This window comes from Elephantulus edwardii, unplaced genomic scaffold (genome assembly GCF_000299155.1).
Source record: "Elephantulus edwardii isolate Elephantulus edwardi_28Jun2011 unplaced genomic scaffold, EleEdw1.0 scaffold00361, whole genome shotgun sequence".
In the NCBI taxonomy this organism is placed as follows: domain Eukaryota; kingdom Metazoa; phylum Chordata; class Mammalia; order Macroscelidea; family Macroscelididae; genus Elephantulus; species Elephantulus edwardii.
In genome coordinates, this window is record NW_006400111.1 from 496,192 (window position 1) to 517,350 (window position 21,159).

Consider the following 21,159-nt stretch of genomic DNA (forward strand, 5'->3'; position numbering starts at 1 on the left):
TAGTTTGAGTACACCCACAGGTTCCTCAGGAGAAAGCCCTGGCAATCCACTTCTGAAAAGATTACAGCCATTGACAACACTGTGGTCGTTGTTATGTGTTGTCGAGTTGCCTGTGACCCACAGCAACCCTATGTACAGCAGCTCTAGATCTACCCTGTCCTGAGCCAGTTTCATGGACTCTGACACACCTACTCCCATCGCCCCAGTTACTGTATCAGTCCATCTCATCTGGGGCCTTCCCCTCCTGCGCTGTCCCTCCACCCTTCTGAGCATTATCTCCTTCTCTAAGGACTGGTCCCTCCTGGCCACGTGCCCAAAGTCTGTAAGATGGAGCTTCAAATTCCTAGCTTCCGAAGAGAAACTTGGTTTCAACCCTCTCCAAGACAGACCTATTTGTTTTCTTGGTGGTCCATGGTGTGTTCAAGACTCTTCTCCAGCAACACAAATCGAAGACATTGATTCTTATGTCATCCTTAGTCATTGTCCAGTTCTCTGATACATAGCAATTAATTGGAAAGACCTGATCTGGATCAGGTACACCTTAGTCTCTAGACTGACATTGTTGCTTTTTAGTACTCTGGGGAGGTCCCTGACAGCAGATTTTCCCAGTGCAACACTTGGGGGTGCTGTGAGTGAAAAGTGGCTTATAAACCCTTTTGGGGGGGGACCCAAATCCAATATGGATAAGGGAACACTGATGGCATAGTCCATAGGATATTGGGCTGCTAACACAAAGGCAAAACCTCTCTAGTGGTTCTGATTCATATCAGCAGCTCCGAGGGAGAAAGACAGACAAACTCTCACATGATTTGGAGCTTTGGAAACCCACTGGAGGGTCAGCTATGACTTAATGTCAACTTGATGGTGATGATTAGAGTAGAGTGTATATAGATGAGGTAACTGGAGCTCAGAGAGGTTAAGTAACTTGCCTGAAAACACACAGCAAATACACAAAAGTTTGAACTCATGGTCTCAGAACCTAAGCATGTGTACTTACTATAATCTTACACTTCTAATTAGATATAAGCTCCATCATCATCAGTTTTGAAAATTTTGGAATGTCTCCTGTGTTATTAAGATAAGGATGCTTAAGCTAGCCAAGTGGCACCTGAATTTATCACAATTCTGTTTTTTAATAATTTTTAAAATTTTGTATTGGTTTGCAAGCAAAATATATGTACATTGTGTTTCATTCATATGCATTGAGTTTCATACAATCCTTCATTCACCTTGTATTTCATACAATCATTTTCATACATTGTATTTTATAAAACCAGTCCCCATTGATTTATGCCCTGATCACCTCATCTTTTCAGATCTCCACTGAGAATTGTGAATGCCTGCGCTTGGGAGAACAGGTGGATGGTGCTGGGCCAATGCTCCAGACTCTCATGTCCTCTGGATGGTTCATCTCACTGTCCTCTCTCAGTGAAGGCCAAACCTGGCACAGGAAATGCCCAGATATTTCAAAGATTCTGATTTAACTAGGCTGAATTGTAGCCCAAGTATCAGCTTTTAAAATCCCCACAGGAAATTTTAACCTATAGACTGGAGAAACAGCTCAGTGTAAGCAGGAAGGATAAATCCAGGGAAAAGCCTGAGGGGAGGGAGAAAAATCTGTTTGGCTTTAACACTTAGGTCTGAGCTGGTCTGAAGTCCTCTTCGCAAGTCTTAAGAGGAACTGAGTAGAGCCATTGAAAACCCTATGAGCACAACCCCAGAGAGTAAGTGGGTCTTTAAAGAGATAGAATCCTGAAACAGAATATACAGTCCTAACACAGACTGGTTCCTTAGACTTGCACCCAGCGTTATTGGTAAGCTTATTCTGAGCTGTGGCTGTGGTGGTAGAGAGGAGGGCATATCGGAGCCTGTAGTCTGCAGCATGCACCCCTGCTTCCTCTCTTTCCCGTGAGTGCCTATACCTTACTGAGCCGCTTTTCCAAATGTAGTGTTTGGGGACCTTCTGAGTCCCAGAGGTCACTTTCTTTTAGATGTGGCATCTGAGTCCATCAAGTTAGAATCTTTTCTGAATCTTTGTTGTAGACAAGTTCACGATCTCTGAAAATAGTAGATGTTTTGGTCTCTCTTTGCTTTGTCCTCTTTTTATGACTCTGTTGTAGAGAGGATCTTGAGAACACTATCCATTATCACACTGTCTATTCAGAGATATGTGCAAGATCTTCAAACCTAAATGCTTGGTTTATAAATGATTGTTGTGGGGTTACTGTTTTGTGTTGGGGTTCCCCCTGCCTCAAAACTTATTTTCTTCACAGGAAATAAGAAATTTTAATTTTTATGTGCCCCTAGTCTAAAGAAGTAAGCAATAAATAGAGGATATATTACTATTTATTGGGAGTTCTGGTGGCCTAGTATTAAGAAGCTGTGCTTCAATCCCAAAGGCACTTGATTCAAATCCTTCAGCTGCTCCACAGGAGAAGGATGAGTAATCTCCTCCTGCGCAGTTTACCGCCTCTGAAAACGGCTGCTGTGTCATCTCTTGGTTGGTTCGGACTCAAAGGTACACAAGAACAACAGTTTATACCTTTTTACATATGTGTGTGTGTATATATATGTGTGTGTCTGTGTGTCTGTGTGTATACATATATATTCTATCTCAGAAGAAAGATATCTGTGTGGTTTTTTTTTTGTTGTGTTGTTGTTGTTTTGCCAGTACCTTTATTGGAGCCTAGACTTGTTCCTTCAATACCCTTAGTTCTTGACAATCCATTCTTTCCTGGAATGGCTCAGTGTTAATCAGCTAATTACTTTAAATTTTATTCAGCTTCCATTTGAATTTACGTATGAGCATCTGATAGTCTGTTCCACATTTAGGGCCTTGTTCTAACTGATAATACCGAGTGTCTCCACCATCTCTTTCTATAGATGTAGTCAGTTTGATTCCTGTGTATTACATTAGCCTTGGCTTATGTGTATATTTAATGTTCCTATTTTTTTAAGGCAGATGTTTGTAATGCCTAAGCCGTTGGATGTACCAAATTCTGTCATGCAATCTCTGAACTCATTTCTATATTTCCCAACTACCAGTCCTTCTTTGTTTCCAACTTTTGCATTCCAACTTCTAGTATTGTTGATGCATCTTGATTGCATGTTTGATCAGTTTCAGACTGCATGAATTGAAATAAACTATACATTTCTTCATCTTTGATTTAGTGATTGGTGTCTAAGCTTGAATAATTGCCATCTTTCTTATATGTGTATGAATATTAAACTGTGACTGATGACATTGCACTTCAGAATAGATCTTGAAATGTTCCTTTTTTACTATGAATGTGACATCATTCTTCTTCAATCTGTCATTGCCAGCTCTGTTGCTGTTGTTATGTGCTGTTGGGTCAGTATAGTTGACCCAATTAAAAAATGGCCAATCCAAGTCTATTTCAGCTCCCTAATGCCCAGGATACTGATCTTTATGTGTTCTATTTCATTGTGGACAACATCTAGTTTTCCTTGGTTCATACTTTATACATTCCACATTCCAGATATTTAATAGATGTGTACAGCTGTTTCTCCTCATTTTGAGCATTGTCAGGGCAGCAAATAAGGGCCTTCATTGCCCAAAAGCTCTACTCCATCTACTTCCTCAAAGTCGATTCTACTTCAAGCAGCTTTTCCCCAGTCATATTTTTAGTAACTTCCCAACTAAGTGTTCTGTAATTACCCTTTTTGTATTTCCTGGCTCTACTGTGCTGTTTACCCAGTTCATTTCTTATTTGTGTTGTTTGCACCATAGCTGACCCTCCAGCAGGTTTTTAGAGGCTGTAGATCACATTGGAGGAGATTGCTGTTTTACCCCCTCAGAGATACTGTGTAAGTGGAGAGGCCTTGGACTTGGCAGTGCAGCTTCCTGTGGACTGGGTTATATGACACTTATGTAACTAAAGATTTTTCATTACCAAGATCTAATGTGCTTTTAGGTGTGTCTCCCACTCAGATCCTTTCATTCATAATTCACTCTGCATTTCTTTCTTTAGCATCTACTATGTGCTAGATGTTGGAGATATAGAGAGGACATGTCGGACAAAATATTTGCCTTCACAGAGCTTATTTTATTCGTGAGGGTAGGGAAAGGAAACAAATGAATAATAAAATAATAGCAGGAAAGGAGAAAAACTAAGTTGGGATTGAGACGGGAATGACAGAGGGGACTAAATTTTAAAGAACATGGTCAGAGAAGGCCTGTCGAAGAGGTAACATTGAAAGGAAGAAGCAAATTGTTGCATGAATCTGGGGGCAGAGGCCTGCGGGCAGGAACAAGAGGGCAGCCATCCTGAGACAGTGGGAAGACAAGAGAATGCCTTAGATGGTCGAGTCGCACCAAGTAATGTTAAGCCTTGTTCTGAGGTGTCTCAAGACCAAGTTATAAGTGAAGATTGAGAGAAAGTAAAGTGGAAGCAGATGATGAATTCAACTATTTCAGGAATTCATGTTAGAGAAAGAAGCTGTATTGTTACTGGGTTAGTGTGACTCCTGGCCACCCTTTGTAGTGCCCCTGGATAATGATAACGGATAATGCACTCACTTGCTCGCTGGAAGTTTGGAGATCCATCTCTACCCAGATGTGCCTGAGAAAATAGGCCTAATAATCTCTTTCTGAGAACTCAGTCGTTGTGAACCCTGCAGAGCTCAGTGCCACCCTAACACGTATGGAGCCACCAGGAGTGGTTGGAGTTGCCTCGGCAACCACTGGTGTGGTTGGTCAGGAAAGGGGCCGGTAGAACTAAGAGGGTCAGACTTAGCACTTTTGGAAAGTCTGTTGCAGTCACAATGGACAGGGCCTTTGGTGCTCAGCTCTTTATGCCCTCTTACTTTAGAAAGCAGTGACAGAAAACCTACTGACTAGGGGAAAATCCACTTGGCAATATCATCTCAGAAAAGGATCTCATAGCAAAAGTTTACAGAATACTCCTGGGCTCCACAAGAAAAAGACTGATTACAATTATGAAATGGGCAAAAGACATGGAAAGACTTTTCACAGAGGAAGAAATTCAGTTGACCAACAGACACATAAAGAAATGCTTAAAATCACTGGTAATAAGAGAGATGTAAATCAAAACCACAATGAGATACCATCTCACCTGAACAGCAGTGGCAAAATTTAACAGAACAGCAAGCAATAAAGGCTGGAGAAGATGTGGCAGGATAGGAACTCTTATACATTGTTGGTGGGATTGTAAAATGGTACAGCCGTTCTTGAAGGCAATTTGGCATTTCCTCAAAAGGCTGAGTATAGAAGTTCCATATGATCCAGCTATTCCACTGCCAGCCATATGCCCCAAGAAAATTAGAGCTGAGGCACAGATGGAGATTTGTATACCAGTGTTCATAGCAGCATTATTCACCATTGCAAGACAATGGAAACAGCCCCAAATGCCCAACCACAATTGAATCAGTTGAGAAATTGTGGTGCATTCACACAATGGAATACTATGTAGCACTCAAGAGCAATGATTTAGAAAATTACTACATAACTAGGGAGGGGCTGCAGAGTATTATGCTGAGTGAATTAACTCTGTCTCATGAGGACAAATACTGCATAAGACCATTATTGCAGAAAGAGAAAGATAGCTAGTAAAACACATATGAGAATCTAAGGGGGGAGGCAGAGAGGTGAGGATGGGTGGGGGTGGTAATCATAAGGTTTGATGAGTGGAAGGAGGGAGGAGTAAATGAAATAGAAAAGATCCAGCAGGGGTCTGGAAAGACAAAGTAATGGTAGGCATAGTTCAAGGATGATTAATTTTATAAAACACAATGAATAGAAATGGTTATATGAAACAGTGTGAATGAGTGTAAAACACAATGTATACGAACTCTGTAAGCAAACCAATATAAAATTAAAAAAATTTAAAAAAGAAAAACAAACAATGACATACAGTTTGCTCAGAGCAAAGCATCTCAGCCCCTTGAAAGCAAGAAGTTGTTGCTCTGTATCAGGGTTGTTCTCCCCAAAGATGAACTTGATAACAGCCACGTGTATTAAGCGTTCTTCTTTTTCCAAGCACCTGCTGGATGGTTTTTTTTTTTCCACTCTCACATTCCCTCACCACCACAGATAAAGATTAGTGGTGTCCCTGTTTTACAAAGGAGGAAACTGAGGCTCAGAAACATTTAGTGACTTTCCCAAGGTCACACAGCTAATATGTGGCAGAACTTGGACATGTTCTCAGTCTTCTAACTCTAAAGGCTCTGCCCTAACCATTATGCAACACTGCCCCGCGGTCAGGGGCCAGGATGGCAAGCACTCTTTACCATCTGAATCCCTGAGCCACTGTCCTCTATTTTTTCCCCCTCCTGTCACCAGCACTCTGCCATGTATCACATCTCTCCTAGAAGATTCACGACTAACAGATGTGGCTTGGAATTTGATAAGAACGTCACTTCAGCACATCCTTTCAATCTGTTTGTAAATCCTTCCCCTGGAGATGGAAGGACAGCTGAACAAACAGCCCACGGCCTGTGTGTTTGTGTTAACTGAAAAGGAGGCTCGAGCAACTGAGCGAGACAATTAATAAAAAGGCAGTTCCACTTAAAGGAACAGTTTCAAGCGTGCTCATCACCATTTCCAGACCACTCACTGCAGCTTTTCTCTCCCCTGTCAAAGCTCCAGGCGCTGTTCATGCTGGGTGACTCCTTGGACACTGGGCTGTGTCTGCCCTGCGTATAGCAGAGTACTTAGTCTAGAAGCCTCAGATGTTTCTGGGCTGGCTGGCTGGAGTACAGTCATCACTACAGCACTAATCCAGACCAAGTTCATCTCACAAAGTACCTGGTTTGTTCAGGGTTTTGTAAGAAGTGAAGAAAGGAAGTGTGTGTTCATGAGCTCCCTGTGAATCAGCCCACAGGCGGTTCGGTGGGAGAAGGGGAAGCGGAACTAGAATCTGGCCCCACATTCGAAACTTGCCTGTGGCAGTGTGCAGATGGTGCAGCCTCACAACAGAACACAGGGCACTTAGGGTTTGGAGAGTCAAACAGGGTGTTTGGAGGCAGGTGGCTAGAGTGGTACCATATGTAACTTACTCTGCAGTTGTGAGAGTGAAATAATGTATATTGTAAGTGATAACTCATAATGGTTATCATTGATGACCCCATACTAGGCAGCTTCCTTCCCATGTTAGTCTTTCCTTTCAATGTTGTGTGTCCCCAAGTTGCTTGAGACTCATAGTGACCCTGTGTACAATGGCTCTGAACCCTGCTCTATCTTGAGCCAACCTCATTGTCTCTGACACACCTAACTCTATTCCTCTAGTCACTGAGCCAATCTATCTCATCCAGGGTCTTCCTCTCCTGGCTTGTCTCTCCACTCTCCCAAGCATGATGTCCTTCTCTAAGGACTGGTCCCTCCTGGCCATGTGCCCAAAGTATGTGAGATAGAACTTCAAAACCCTTACCTCCAAGGGGCAAACTGGTTTCACTCTGGCCAGCACAGACCTGTTTGTTCTCTTGGCAGATCCGAGGAATGTTCAATACTCTGCCGTCCTTTCACTTATTTATTGTCTAGCTCAACTTCCAGGTGAGTAAAAGATAAGTGACTGGGCAGATACACACTACTAAGAGGACAGCCAGTCATATGAGATCACAGGGCAGCAGATGAAGCTCCGAAAGCAGAAAGGGCTAGAAAGGAAGAACACATCCGAATGGTCAACACAGGAAGGGAGTGGAAAGGATACAGAGACATTGTGGACAATATAATCAATTCCATGACGCGGAATGTGTGTCTGTTGTTGAATGGCAAACCACTGTGCTCCATTCATCTAAATCACACACACACAAAAATTTAATGAAAAGAAGTGAGTTCCTCAAGAAAAGCTTTTAGTCTTACAAGAAGAGCTATGTTGTTGTTACATGCTATTGAGTCATGAAGTAACTCAGCTCACCCTCCAGTGGGCTTTTGTTGTTGTTAAGTGCCGTCGAGTTGCAGGCGACTCATAGCGACCCTATGAAGGAGAGTCCTCAATGCTTGGGTGCCTTTCATCCTCTCTCCAGGTTCATAGGGTTTCTGGAGGCAAGCTATTATGGAAGTGGATGCCACTCCTCCTTCCACGCTTGTTTTAATCAAGGAGCTTGTAAATTGGACAGAAGATTGATTGTCCACCTTTCTGTGTCACAAATGGATGTGGTTGCTGTTTTTGCAATGTGCCATTGAGTTGGAATCTACTTCTAGCTGTCCTTGCCGCGTGCTTTCAGAGGCAGTAAATTGCACAGAAGATTGCCCACCTTTCTCCCTCTCAACAGGATGTGGTGGCTGCTGTGCTTTGTGCCATTGCGTTGGAATCAACTCTTAGCTGAGCTCCCAGCATGTTTTCAGAAGCTGTAAATTACACAGAAGGAGATAGATGGTCTTATCTTTCTTCCACTGAATGGCTGGCGGATTAGAACCACCTGCCTTTGGGTTGGCAGCACAACTCCTTATCACTAAGCCACCAGGGCTCCCTCTCAAATGGATGTACATTTAAAAAGAAATGCATTGGAGGGAGCGGGAGATTTCTAAATTGGAACAACCAAGCCTCGCGAGAGATGAGAACCAGGAACCAGAAGCAAGGCCTCTGCACTAACTCTCCTTTTTGACCTCTTTCGTCCACGCCTCCTTTTGATTCTTCAGTCCCTGTATGTGGTAGGAAGTGACCACTGGGCACCTCTGTGTTTCTCTCTTCAGGGCCTTGCATGGACTACTGCCAATATCCTCGTTCTGGGTTCTGAGGAGAGAGCATCAAATTAGCTCATCTTTGATTGAGTTTATCTAGTTTGTTTATTTAGTTATTTATTTATGTATGTATATATTTATTTATGTATTTATTGATTTATATTCTCATTGTTTTGAAGGCTCTTGTTATTGTTTGCCATTGAGTTGAAACCACCGACCCATAGCTGACCTTCTGGCTGGTTTTCAGAGGCAGTTAATTGCACAGGGTTAGAGGGCTGAGAGGAGGAGATTGCTCATCTTTCTCCTGTAGAGCAGCTGGTGGCCTCGAACCATGTGCCTTCGGAACTGCAGCACAGCCTCTTGCCACTAGATGGCCAAATTCAGGGAACTGCCTCTAGGGGGAGCTTTCTCTGTCAGCTCCAGAGGCAGGTCCTTGCCTTTTCTGAGCTTCTGTTCCTCTGTGACCTTTGTGTGACTTGGCATCTCACTTTCCCCCTTCTCTGCATCGTTAGCTTGCTTGTTCGGTCTTCTTTATTGTCCCAAAGAGATGAACTCAGGACACACCCTGCACAAATCCTGCCTCATTTATGTAACAAACACAGCCTGTTCCCAAATGGGATTATAATGCCAGGCATACAGCAGTAACAACTCAGTGTCCTCCGAGCTGACTCATAACTGACCTTCCAGTGGATTTTCAGAAGTTATAAATTGTGTGGGAGGAGACTGCCCATCTTTCTCCCGTGAGGCACCTTGGGTTGACAGCAGAACTCCTCACCCTCTCTGCTGCCAGAGCCCCCTAACTACTAGCAAAGAAGTTAGCATTTACAACTGTTTCTTTTAAGGAACACAATTCGATCCATCTCCTAGCCTCCATGAGTAATCCTGCTGGTATTGAAAAACCGGTGCCATACCTTCCAGCATTTCAGCAGCTTACAAGCTGACAGCATAACAAACTGACAGACAAGTGGTAGCCATAAATACTGCAGCCTGGAAAATCCTATGGGACAGTCCTCTAGATTGCTATGGATCAAGAATTGATTCCGTGGCACCAGCAACAACAATTAACCATTAATTCTGAGCCTTCATAACGTCAAGGAGGAAATAAATGCACGGCCTGTCTCAGAGCCTTCAGCAGGCAGCGAGATGAAGCTAGAATTTACTAACGCTGCTTTGCTTTAATGTCTTTGTATATTTGTCTCCCAGGTGGGGCTAGAGATGCTAGTTCACCATTTATAGTGGTGTTAGAGTTTCGTTTTGAAATAAATGTAGTGGAGTCGGAGAATGATTATTTTTCAAAAATGCTATGCAGATAGTTTAGGTGATAAGTAAAAATGTTTTCAAAACCACATGAATCATTAAAATTTGGGAAAACCTGCAGTAAAATGGCTGATACGCATACACAGCAGTACTGGCTCCCAGTGGGAAGAGTAACCAACTGGGTCAGGGACTCTTGGTGAGGGTTCTAGGAAGAAGACAACACCTAAGTGGAATTTCAGATTTTCTCAGCCATCAAAGAGTCCTGGGAATAGTATTCAAAGCAAAGAGAGCACTAGCTTTCTCTGGAATCTGAGAACAGAAAAAAAAATACCTGTCTCCATGTTAATGTTTCCATCTTTGCACTTGGCTTCCTTGAATCATTGTTTCTGCTTTGGTTAAGAGCTCAACTCAGCTCAACTCAGCTCTTTGCCATCGAGTTGGAAACAACTCAAGCTGACCCTCCAGCAGGTTTTCCGAGGCTGTAAATCGATGGGAGGAGAGTGCCCATCCTGCATATTTAAGCTGCCTGCCTTTGTGTTGGCAGCACATTTCTTTACCTGCTAGACCACCAGCATTTGCTTGGCAAGGGCCAGGGAAGGGGAAATGGGCCATAGGTATGAGCTACAGAGCAAAGCACGATGGGAAATGAGCTGAAGAGCACACATTTTAATACTTGCAGTACTTACAGAACAGAGAAGATTAAGTAAATGTCTGGAAGGGGGGACCTGCTTGACTCAAACTCATTGCCATCAAGTCAGAACCAGCTCATAACTAGCTCTCCCGTGGGCTTTCACAGGTTGTAAAATGCATGAGAGGAGATTGCCCATTTTCCCCCCCTCAGAGGAGCTGGTGGGTTTGAATTGCAGTCCTCTGGGTTGACAGTACAACATCTTACCAACTGTTGCTATTGTTGTTGTTAAATGCTATTGAGTGGAGTATGGCTCAAGGTGACCAGTAGATCAGAACAACAGATCTGAACCGTGGCCTATCCTGTACCATCTTCATCATCTCTGACATACTTGAGCTTATTGCTAGCTGTAGTCACTGTGCCAGTCTGTCTCATTGAGGGTCTTCCTCTCTTTCGCTGACCTTTGCTAACATGAAGTCCCTTCCTAGGGAAGATCCTCTCTAGCAACATGCCCAAAGTATGTGAGACAAAGAATGGTCATCTTTGCAATGAGGAGCATTCTGACTGCACTTTCTCCAAGACACACCTGTCTGTTCTTTTCACTGTTGAGGGATATTCAGTACTCTTGTCCAGCACCACAGTTCAGAGGCATCAGTTCTTCTGCCATCCCTATTCACTGTCCAGCTCTCAGCAGCCAAGCAAGTGATTGAAAACACTGTGGCTTGAATCAGACGCACCTTAGTCTTCAAACTGACATTATTGCTCCTCAGTACTTTGGAGAAGTTCTCGAAGGCAGACTTGCCCATAGTGATACATCTCCTGATCTCCTGCCCGCTAGTACCAAGGATATTGTTTGTGCATCCAAACATGATGAAATCATTGGCAATTTCAATCTTTTCTCCATCTATCATGATGTTGCTTATTGGTCCAGTGGTGAAGATTCTTGTTTTCTTGATGTTGAGATGCAATCCATTTTGAAGGCAACAGTCCACCAGAATGCCAAAAGATTTTTCAGGAGGCTGTAAATCACATAGGACAAGATTGCCCAGCTTTCTCCTGCAGAGCAGCTAGTTGATTCAAATGGCCAAGGAGATGTCACTCTGGGGTTGGCAATGCAGCTCCTTATGGACTCTAACACTGGCGTTCCATCAGCCCACTTAGGTTAGCAGCATTATTAATTTTTTTTAAGTGGAGGGGAACTAGGGATATTAGAGGTTGAGAAGAATCCTATTCTTGTGGAGATGTGTGTAGGAAGATTTGGTCCTAAAATATTCTAAACCCCCCAGTCTGCCTTGCCCATGACTCTCCCAAGGATGTGATGAAAAGAAGATGACGTGGACAGAGACCTGGATCTTTACATGAACTGGCTAGCTCAGCCAGGAGGCTTCTATCCATGAGGGCAGACGGGCTTCTTCCCAGCAGGATGGACACTTAGCAGAGAGGATAGAGCTGCCCTTCTGTCTGTGGGTGCTTTTTTAGAGGTTCCCTCCCTCACCCCAGCTCTCCACCACCTTCTTGATTCTTCCAGCAGAACCAAGGATTAGTACCTGGTTTCTCCCACCACTAAAACCCTCTGAAGGTTCCTCCTCTGAATCTTTCATCAGGCAAAGTGTCTAAAGGCAGGGGCTTTGATCAGGGCCACAAGTGATGGAAACATGACAGAACAGGAGAAAAACATGAAACAGAACTGAGTCTTTAAAAGTCCACATTTGCTGCACCAGTGAGACAGAGAATTCCCTGAGACTGTCGTCCTAACATGCACTTTAAACCTTGAACCAAAACTATACCCAGATATGTCAGTTCTTAGGGAGATAACAGATTGCCAGACAAACCTGTGAGAACAGCGTTCCAGGGGAAGGCGGGGGAACAGTGTTCCGGTGGGGAGGGGCGGAGGACCAGCTGTTTGAGACCAAACAATCAATAATTACACTAGAGCAAGGAGACAATAAGGAGCCGGGAAACTAGAGTGCTGGAAACGGAACAACCAGACACAGTTGCAGAGAATGTTGGCACATTACGAAAGCTGTAGCTAATACATGGAACAATTTGAGCAGAAGTTGTCAAGTGAGAATCTAATTTACTGTAGAAACTTTTCCTAAAAACTCAATAAAGTATTGTGTAAAATAAAATTTTAAAAGTCAGCAACTTTAGGATCAGATAGATCAGTCTTCAGTTCCCTGGTTGTGATGGGAGCTTTTTTACCTTTCCTGAGCCTCTGTTTCCTGTAAATTGTGGTTCCTAGTGGTAGCTCCAACTGCCAGTCTTCCTTCTTTGTTTCTAACTTTTGCATTCCACTCACTAATTATTACTAATGTATTTTGATGACGTTTGATCCTCGATTTCTTCATCTTTGGCCTTAGTAATTGGCACATATATTCAAATAATAGTTATATTAACAGATCTTCCTTCTATGCATATGGATCCTATTACTTATAGTACTGTACTTCAGAATAGATCTCAAAGTGTTTGGGGTGTGAGTTTTTAATTATTATGAATACAGCATCATTACTCTTTGAATTTTTTCATCCCTGGCATAATGACCATATGATTGTTGACTTCAAATGGTCAATACCAGCACATCTCAGCTCCCTGATGCCTGAGAAGTTGAGCTTTGTGCACCTATTTCGTTTTTGACAACTTCCAGTTAAAGACAAGTATGGTGAAACTTCATCTCACATACTGTGATCATTGTTGCCTTCCAGTATAGGATACTCATCCTTTAGCACCATATAAGCCAATAAAACCCTCTAGTGAGTTATATATAGAAGAAGCTTAATATATATTTTGTGTACCTAATAATTGGAAGCAGGAGTGGCATCCACTTCCTAAACAACATGCCTCTGGAAACTCTATGAACTTTGATAAATGATGATAGTCATAGAAAGGCTTCGCAGGTCTTTGGTTCATAGCGTCGCTATGAGTTGTGCTCAACTCAATGACAGTCAACAACAACATTGAGCTGTAGGGTTTTCATTGGCTAATTTTCAGAAGTGAGTTACCAGGAAGGATTTCTTCCCTGTCTGTCTTCTTGTAGACGCTCATATGAAACCTGTTCACTGTAGGTGACCTTAGTAGTTTTCTGAATACTGGGGATTTAGAATACGAGATACTTGCAGCATCATAGCACTATGTCAACCACCACAGTATGAAAATCTGGCAGGTGAATGAACATCACAGGCTGTACCCTCTACTTGTGTTGGTTTCAGAAGTGTAAAAACCTCAGATTTTGCTACTGAGTAAACACTGGCGTCTGGATAACCTTTGGAGTGGATTGGGATGAACATCAACTGCTCATAACTTCCTCTCTATCTCTTTGTTCATCCCTCTCTCCCTCCCTCCTTCTTTCTCTCTCTCTCCACACCCCAAACAAAAATCAAAAATCAGACCTCTAAGTGTTGAGTCCCTTCCTATGCATCCAGCCCCATATGGCACAGAGCAGAACTGCTCCATAGAGTTTTCTTGACTGAAATTACTAAGGAAGAGAATTGCTAGGGTTTTCTTCCACGGTGCTGCTGATGGTTTCAAACCGACAACATTTAGGTTAAGCATGGAGTGAGGACCGTTTGCGTCACCCTGGACTTGCCCACAGACAGCTGCTTCTGCCCTGACGTACTTTCTCTTCCACAGGTGATGCTCTCGGAGCGGAAAGGCACGGATGAGCTGTACGCCGTGAAGATCCTGAAGAAGGACGTGGTGATCCAGGATGATGATGTCGAGTGCACCATGGTGGAGAAGCGAGTCCTGGCCCTGCCTGGGAAGCCCCCATTTCTGACTCAGCTTCACTCCTGCTTCCAGACCATGGTAATGTTCCCACAGACCCTCGTGTCCCCCCCCAGGCTCTGGAAGAGCTGTTGCAGCAGCCCCCACCTCAAAGAGACACCTGGACCCATTCTAGACCCATTTGTGAGACAAAGATGTCGGGGTCAGGGAAGTTAGCAGAGAGTTTCTGAAGTTGCCACTGATACACCCTTCTCTCAGGACAAGGGCTTTTTTCAACTCAGGCAATTGATTTTATAACAAACCTAACAGAGACATGGGATGACATGGGGATAGGAATTTGAGACTTTTCCCCAGTATAAGATGTGGTAGCCCAAAGATAATGATGAGTACAGTCAGCTTTTTGGTCCCTTCAGCTAAATACAAGAATAAGAACCTCGCTTTTGGTTGCCTGAAATCTTGGTGTCCGGCTCCCTGAAAGGTAGTTCTGGAGAACAGGGCCCTCAGGGGACTCCAAAGGTAAGGGAGGAGACACAACAATTCTCTGGGCCTTGATTTCTTCATTCGCAAAATGGCTAAAATAACAGTAGTCACCACTCAGATGCACCTTAGTGTTTAAACTAACATCCTTGCTCTTTAGCACTCTGGCCAGTGTTGTGGGCGTGTGCTGTTGAGTCAGAGCAAACTCATAACTGACCTCTCGTGGGTTTCCAGAGGCTGTAAATCACAGGGCAGGGGGCATCTTCCTCCCCAGGAGCAGCTGCTGCATTCGACCGCCAGCTCTTTAGCACAAGGCCAGGGTGGTGGTGGTTCTGGCGTGCTGTCACGTTGGAGCCAAACCATAGCTCCACCTTCAGTGGGTTCACACATGAGAGGCTCCGTCTTCCTCCCAGGGAGCAGCTGGTGGATTCAGACCATCTGCTTTTGGTTGAGCAGTGCAGTTTTCTTATCACCAGGCCACCGTGCACCTCTGTGGCTGGCAGAAAGCTGCACTACAACCCTTTCCTCCACTACAGACAGCACTAAGACCTGCAAGAGCTGGTGGCCTAGTGGCAGGAAGCTGCCTGCAGTTCGGAAGCCACGGGGCTTGAATCCACCAGCTGTTCCGCAGGAGAAGGATGAGCAATCTCCCCCCGTGCAATTAACTGCCTCTGAAAACCTGCTGGAGGGTCAGCTGTGGGCTGGCTCCGACTCAACGGTACACAACAACAACAACAAGGCATGGCACACACTATTACGTAAATTGCCTTGGGCATTGTGAAGGGCAATTTCAGATGATGCATGCTTTCAATTTACATTTCTTTTCCCTTTCCCTTTAAATTCTTCATATTCCCTTCTGTGGTGACTTGGCCTTAACATTTTTCCTAACATTTTCCTTTTAAACAAAGAGAAGGGGGTCCTGGCCTTTGGGTTGCAATCTTTTGGCAAACTGTGGTTTGTGGGACATTGGTTTTCGTTTTATATATGTTTACAGACTGTTTCCCTTTTTGATAGCGTTGAGAGGCACCTAATAACATCTGAAAAATTGGTTCAAACATCCCAGTGATCATGGAGAAATGGGAAATATTTCTTTCAGTTACATGCGAGGTCCATGGGGCTCAGTGCTGACTGCGTGACAGCCAAAAGCATAAAAGGATTTTAATTTAAATTCACATATAGGAGAAAAGAAAACCCCATATATGGGCTGCCACAGCAAATACCTTTTTTACCACCAGAGAGCACAGCTCCAATAGCCACCTCACAAGAGCTCTGTCTCTGTGCTGTGTCCTAATCTCAAGCCCTCCTTGGTCGCTTGTTTGTGTATGCTTATCATTTTATCACTTAAATTTTGTCATCTCTGAGCACCGTCATGTAAACGTGTCTGTTTTTTAAAAACACATGATACGTCTTTTCAGTCTTTTCCTCTGTGGCTTTCTAGCTGTTGTTCCCCTTTCACCGGGTCCTTATCTGTTGAAGACGCTGGGCTGTGGGACTTGCAGACTTTCCATTGTCTGGGTTTTGCTGGCTGCCCATCCTGGCCAGCTTAACACGTCCCTCTGTGTTTCCTGCAAATGGGCAGCAGGATCTGGAGGCTCCATCGGACTTGGGTCATTGCCCTCTGGCAAGATCGTGCGCAGCGGTGTGTGCTTTCATCCAAAGGCATGTGCTGTCCCCTCTCAGCTGCGTTACCCCTCTCAGCTGATGTGGGCAGCAACTGCAGCTCTCTGTCTGTCAATTTGTTAACGGTTACAAAGTGGTACATTCAAGTCTTCACATGTCTTTTTCATTTCTTTGTTGAGATGCTTTTGTGGTATATTCGAGTCTTCACATGTCTTTTTTCATTTCTTTGTTGAGAAGCTTTTATAAAGAAAACCATTCCATCATCCTGTTTCTTGGCTACCTTCTGATACAGTTCATATAAGAAACTCAGAATAAATGGTTGATCCTTTCTCTCTGACAGTTTCCAAGAAAATGAATCAATTTTTTTATTATAATGTGAATCAGGTGGCTAAAGTTTTGTTCTAAAGAAATTGTTTTGCAGTAAAAAAGGGAATCAGTGTAAAGAAAAACACACCCCATGTTGTTTGTTGTTATATGTTGTCAAGTCACCTGCGATTTATAGCAACCTTATGTACAACAGCTCTGAAACCTGCTCTTTCCTGAGCCAACCTTATTGTTTCTGACACACCTACCCCCATTACCCCAGTCACTGAGTCAACCCTTATCATTGAGGGTCTTCCCTTCTGCACTGTCCCTCCACCCTCCCAAGCATAATGTCCTTCTCCAACGACAGGTCCCTCCTTGCAACATGTCCAAAGTATGTCAGACAAAGCTTCAGAATCCTTGTCTCCAAGAAGCAGCCTGTTTTACCCTCTCCAGGAAGAACCTGTTTGTTCTCCTAGCATTCCGTGGCATATTCAATACTCTTCTCCAGCACCACAGCTCAAAGGCATCAATTCTCCTTCTATCCTCCCTGGTCATTGTCCAGCTTTCTTATGCACAGCGTGTAATTGTGAAGACCTAATCTGGATCAGGCGCACCTTAGTCTCCAGATTAACATCATTGTTCTTCAGTACTCCGGAGAGGTCCCTGACAGCAGATTTTCCCAGTGCAATTTGTCTTTTGGTTTCCCTGCTGGTACCAAGAGTGTTGTTTGTGGAGCCAAGCAAATTAGAGTTGCTAACAGTCTCAATCTTTTCACCATCTATCATGATGCTGCTAATCAGCCCAGTGGTGAGAATCTTTGTTTTCTTTATACTGAGCTTCAATCCATATTTAAGGCTGCAATCCCTGACCTTCTGCAGAAAGTGCTTCAGGTCTTCCTCAGTTTCAGCAAGCAAGGTTGTGTCATCTGCATAACATAGGTCGTTGATGAGTCTTCCTTCAATCCTGGTGCCACATCCCTCCTCATACAGCCCAGCCTCTCAGATGATCTGTTCCACATACAAGTTGAAAGGTATGGAGACAGGACACATCCCTGGCATACACCCTTCTCAATTTTGAACCATGCAGTGTTTCCTTGCTCTGTTCTGGCAACTGCCTCCTGGTCCAAGTATAGGTTTCATGTAAGCACAATCAAGTGTTTTGGGATTCCCATTCTTCTCAGAGTCAGCCACAGTTTGTTGTGATCCACACAGTTATATACCTTTGCATAATAAATGAAACACAGATAGACATTCCTCTGATACTCTCTGCTTTTAGCCAAGATCCATATAACATTAGCAATAACATCTCTAGTACCACAGCCTCATCTAAACCCAGCCTGCACATTTGGCAGTTCTCTGTTGGTGTGCTCTTCCTGTCCTTTTTTTTGGATGATTTTCAGCATAATCTTGCTTGCATATAATATTAATTTCCACACTCTGTCGGGTTACCTTTTTTTGGAATGAGGACAAATACAGATCTCTTCTAGTCAGTAGGCCAGCTGGTTGTCCTCCAGATAAATATTTATGCACATCAGGTAGGGATCAGGCCAAGGTCAATAAAGGCATGTACCTTTAGCCTGAGACTTATACTGGGGAATGAAGGCCTATAGAGATGCAAACGGTGTCAGAGGCAGAATGAGAATCTTGGCCGGAAGATCCTCTCACTCCTTCACCCGGTCCTTTTCCATTGGCGATCACTTCTCCAGCTGACTCCTATCACCAGAGATTCAGGGGGCCTCTGTTTGTACTAACAAGGAGATCTTGTTCTTGAAGCAGAGGCTAATTTGGAGCAGCATTCTTTAGCTTCAGTTGGATATGTTGCAATTGAGAGAGCTTAGTCATTTGTACTTTCATAAATTACAGCTGAATCTTAGTTTATAATTTATGTGCCTGAGAAAGCAGAGTCAAGTTGAGATTCTCCTAATACTGAGCCACCCCACTCATTTGTACTTTCACACCACTCCTGGAGTTTGAGAAGAAGGGTTGGGTTCCTGTGGAAACTGTACAGAGCTCTAGATCCCGTCAAGGAACGGTCACTTGAAGAGAAGAGAAGAGAGATTAGGATCCACATAAGACTCTGAATACATGTTGAGCTCAGTGGATTCCCATCTTGCCTGGGAGTGAGGAGGCACCATGTTGAAGAATGACACTCCAAATCCAGTGAGACCAGAGCTAGTTGAGGGTCGTGTGAAATAGGTGCCTTGTCCCTAGGAGCTGTACGATTTGAGAGAAATAAATAACTTCAAGTATCACAGTCTCCCTTGGCTTGGGGAGGTGGACTCCCCGTGCGGAAGAGCAGCCCTGGGGCGAGTGCCGGCTGGCAGAAGGAAGAGCAGTTACCCTTTCCATCTCCCCTCTGCTCTGCAGTGTATGCTCCTTGAGTAAAGTACCCAGCTTGAAATTCTTTTCCTCTCACTCATTTTTTATTAACTGAGCACATATGTTATAATTTTGCATAAATTACATTCATTTTAAGAAACTTGTAATACTGTCTGTCGTATGTGCATCAGTGTCCTAGTTCATCCCCATTTCGCAGACAGAGAGTACTGAAGAGCAGAGAGTAGGCTGAGGTCGCACAGCTGGTACGTTTCAGGCCCAGGGTGGGAACATGGGTAACCTACTTCCAGGAGGATGTGCACATAAACTAGTCCATTCGCATCCTACCCCTACTCTACTTTGCAAGTAACAACTTCATTAGCATTGCACCTTTACCAGCAGCATTGCCGACCTCAGTTCCCTTCAGGGTTCTGGAGTGGGCGCCCTCTCTTCAGACTCAGATCTAGCCCCACCCGCCTCTCACTGGATAAAGCTCATGCATCCGGTGCCTCTGTGTGAGCACACACGTGTGTGCCCCAGCTTTCTTGCTTCTAGAGAGTGGAACTCACTTCTGAAACATCTACTATTAAGTCATTCGTCCCAACTTTTCCTATTTGTTTTTCATCCCAGCCTCATAAAAAAATCCTGAGGTAAAGCGGATTATCTCTCATTCCACTTTGCAGATGAAAGAATTAAGAATTGCGAGTATACATTGGACTCCGAGTTTAAACTTTTGCTGTTGTAGTATGCCAACTTGCCACACAAATGGATTTAACGTCAAAGCAACTGACACAAACCCCAACAGGCAGCATACACAAAGAAAATGCAAAATACGACAAAGAACAAAGAGATCTACATAGTGGAAGAGCTTGTTGTCTTTATGGATTGTTGTTATGTATCATTGAATCAGAACCAACCTATTGCTGACTGTCCGGTGGGTTTTCAGAGGTAGTAAATTGCACAGGGGGAGATTGGCAGTCCTTCTTCCAAGGAGAAGCTTATGGATTCAAACCGTCTACCCCTGTGTTGTCAGCATCATTTCTTATACTGAACCACCAGTGTTCCCTTACTGCTGAGCTATCAGAACTGCACTTATGTGGAAGAACAGAAGATGTTTATGGATGGGAAGATTTAATATCATAAAAATATCAATACTATACAGAGTGACATATAAAATTATAATGCAGTCCAAACCATCACTCATCAGTACTTTTTAAGGAGGTGGGAAAGTGAATTACATACTTTATATGGAAAGGAAAATGACCCTGAACAACACAGCACTACTGAAGAAATAGCTCAACATCAGAAAAACAAAGATTCTCACCACTGGCCCAATTGCCAGCATCATGGTAGATGGAGAAGAGATGGAGCTTGTTAACAATTTCAGCTTGCTTGGTTCCACAGTCATCACTTTTGGCTCCAGCCATCAGGAAATAAGATGAATTGCTTTAGGAAAATCTGCCGGCAGGGACCGCTCTAGAGTGCTAAAGAGCAAGGATGTCAGGCTAGAGATTAAGGTGCGGCCTCACATACTTCGGACATGTAGCCAGGAGGGATCAGTCTTTGGAGAAGGATATCTTGCTTGGAAGGGCTGAGGGACAGAACAAGAGAGAAAGACCCCTGATGAGATGGATTGACAGAATAACTGGGTAATGAGGGTTGGTGTGTCAGACAGTGAAATTGCCTCAGGGAGACAGAGCAACTAAGAACTCTACAAAGTACTGAAGAAACAATCACGTCAGTTTTAAGACTAAGGTGTACCCATTCAAGCAATGGTCTTGACAGCCACTTGCTGTGTGTCTCAGAGCTGAATGATGAATAAGGATGACAGAATAATTGATGCTTTTGAGTTGTGGTCTTGGAGAAGAGTACTCAATAGCCCATGGACTACCAAAAGAGCAAATAGATATGTTTTGGAGAAGATACAACTAGAGTATTTGCAATGAATAAATCATTTCTTGTACAGAATTCTTATCATTTTATCTCCAGCCCCATGCCTGTTAGCAAGTCTATGTTTTCTGATTGCTGATTCTTTTTCCTTGTTCTCAACTTTTGTGTTCCCATCACCCATTATTATTAATGAATCTTAGTTGTTTGATTCTCACCATGATGATAGATGGAGAAGAGAATGATATTTTAAACAATTTCAGCTTGCTCAGTTCTACAGTCAACAC

The 21,159-nt window shown here is 43.6% G+C and overlaps 1 protein-coding gene across 2 annotated transcripts in view; it reads left to right on the forward strand.

Annotated features, from left to right (window-relative positions):
• The window catches only part of PRKCB (protein kinase C, beta), a 553,123-nt gene that overhangs the window by 434,105 nt on the left and 97,859 nt on the right, over positions 1–21,159 (forward strand). For both annotated transcript variants that reach the window (XM_006902042.1, XM_006902041.1), the window contains exon 10: positions 14,175–14,348. In XM_006902042.1, coding sequence (XP_006902104.1) covers positions 14,175–14,348 — 174 coding nt within the window. The remainder of the gene's footprint in view (positions 1–14,174; positions 14,349–21,159) is intronic.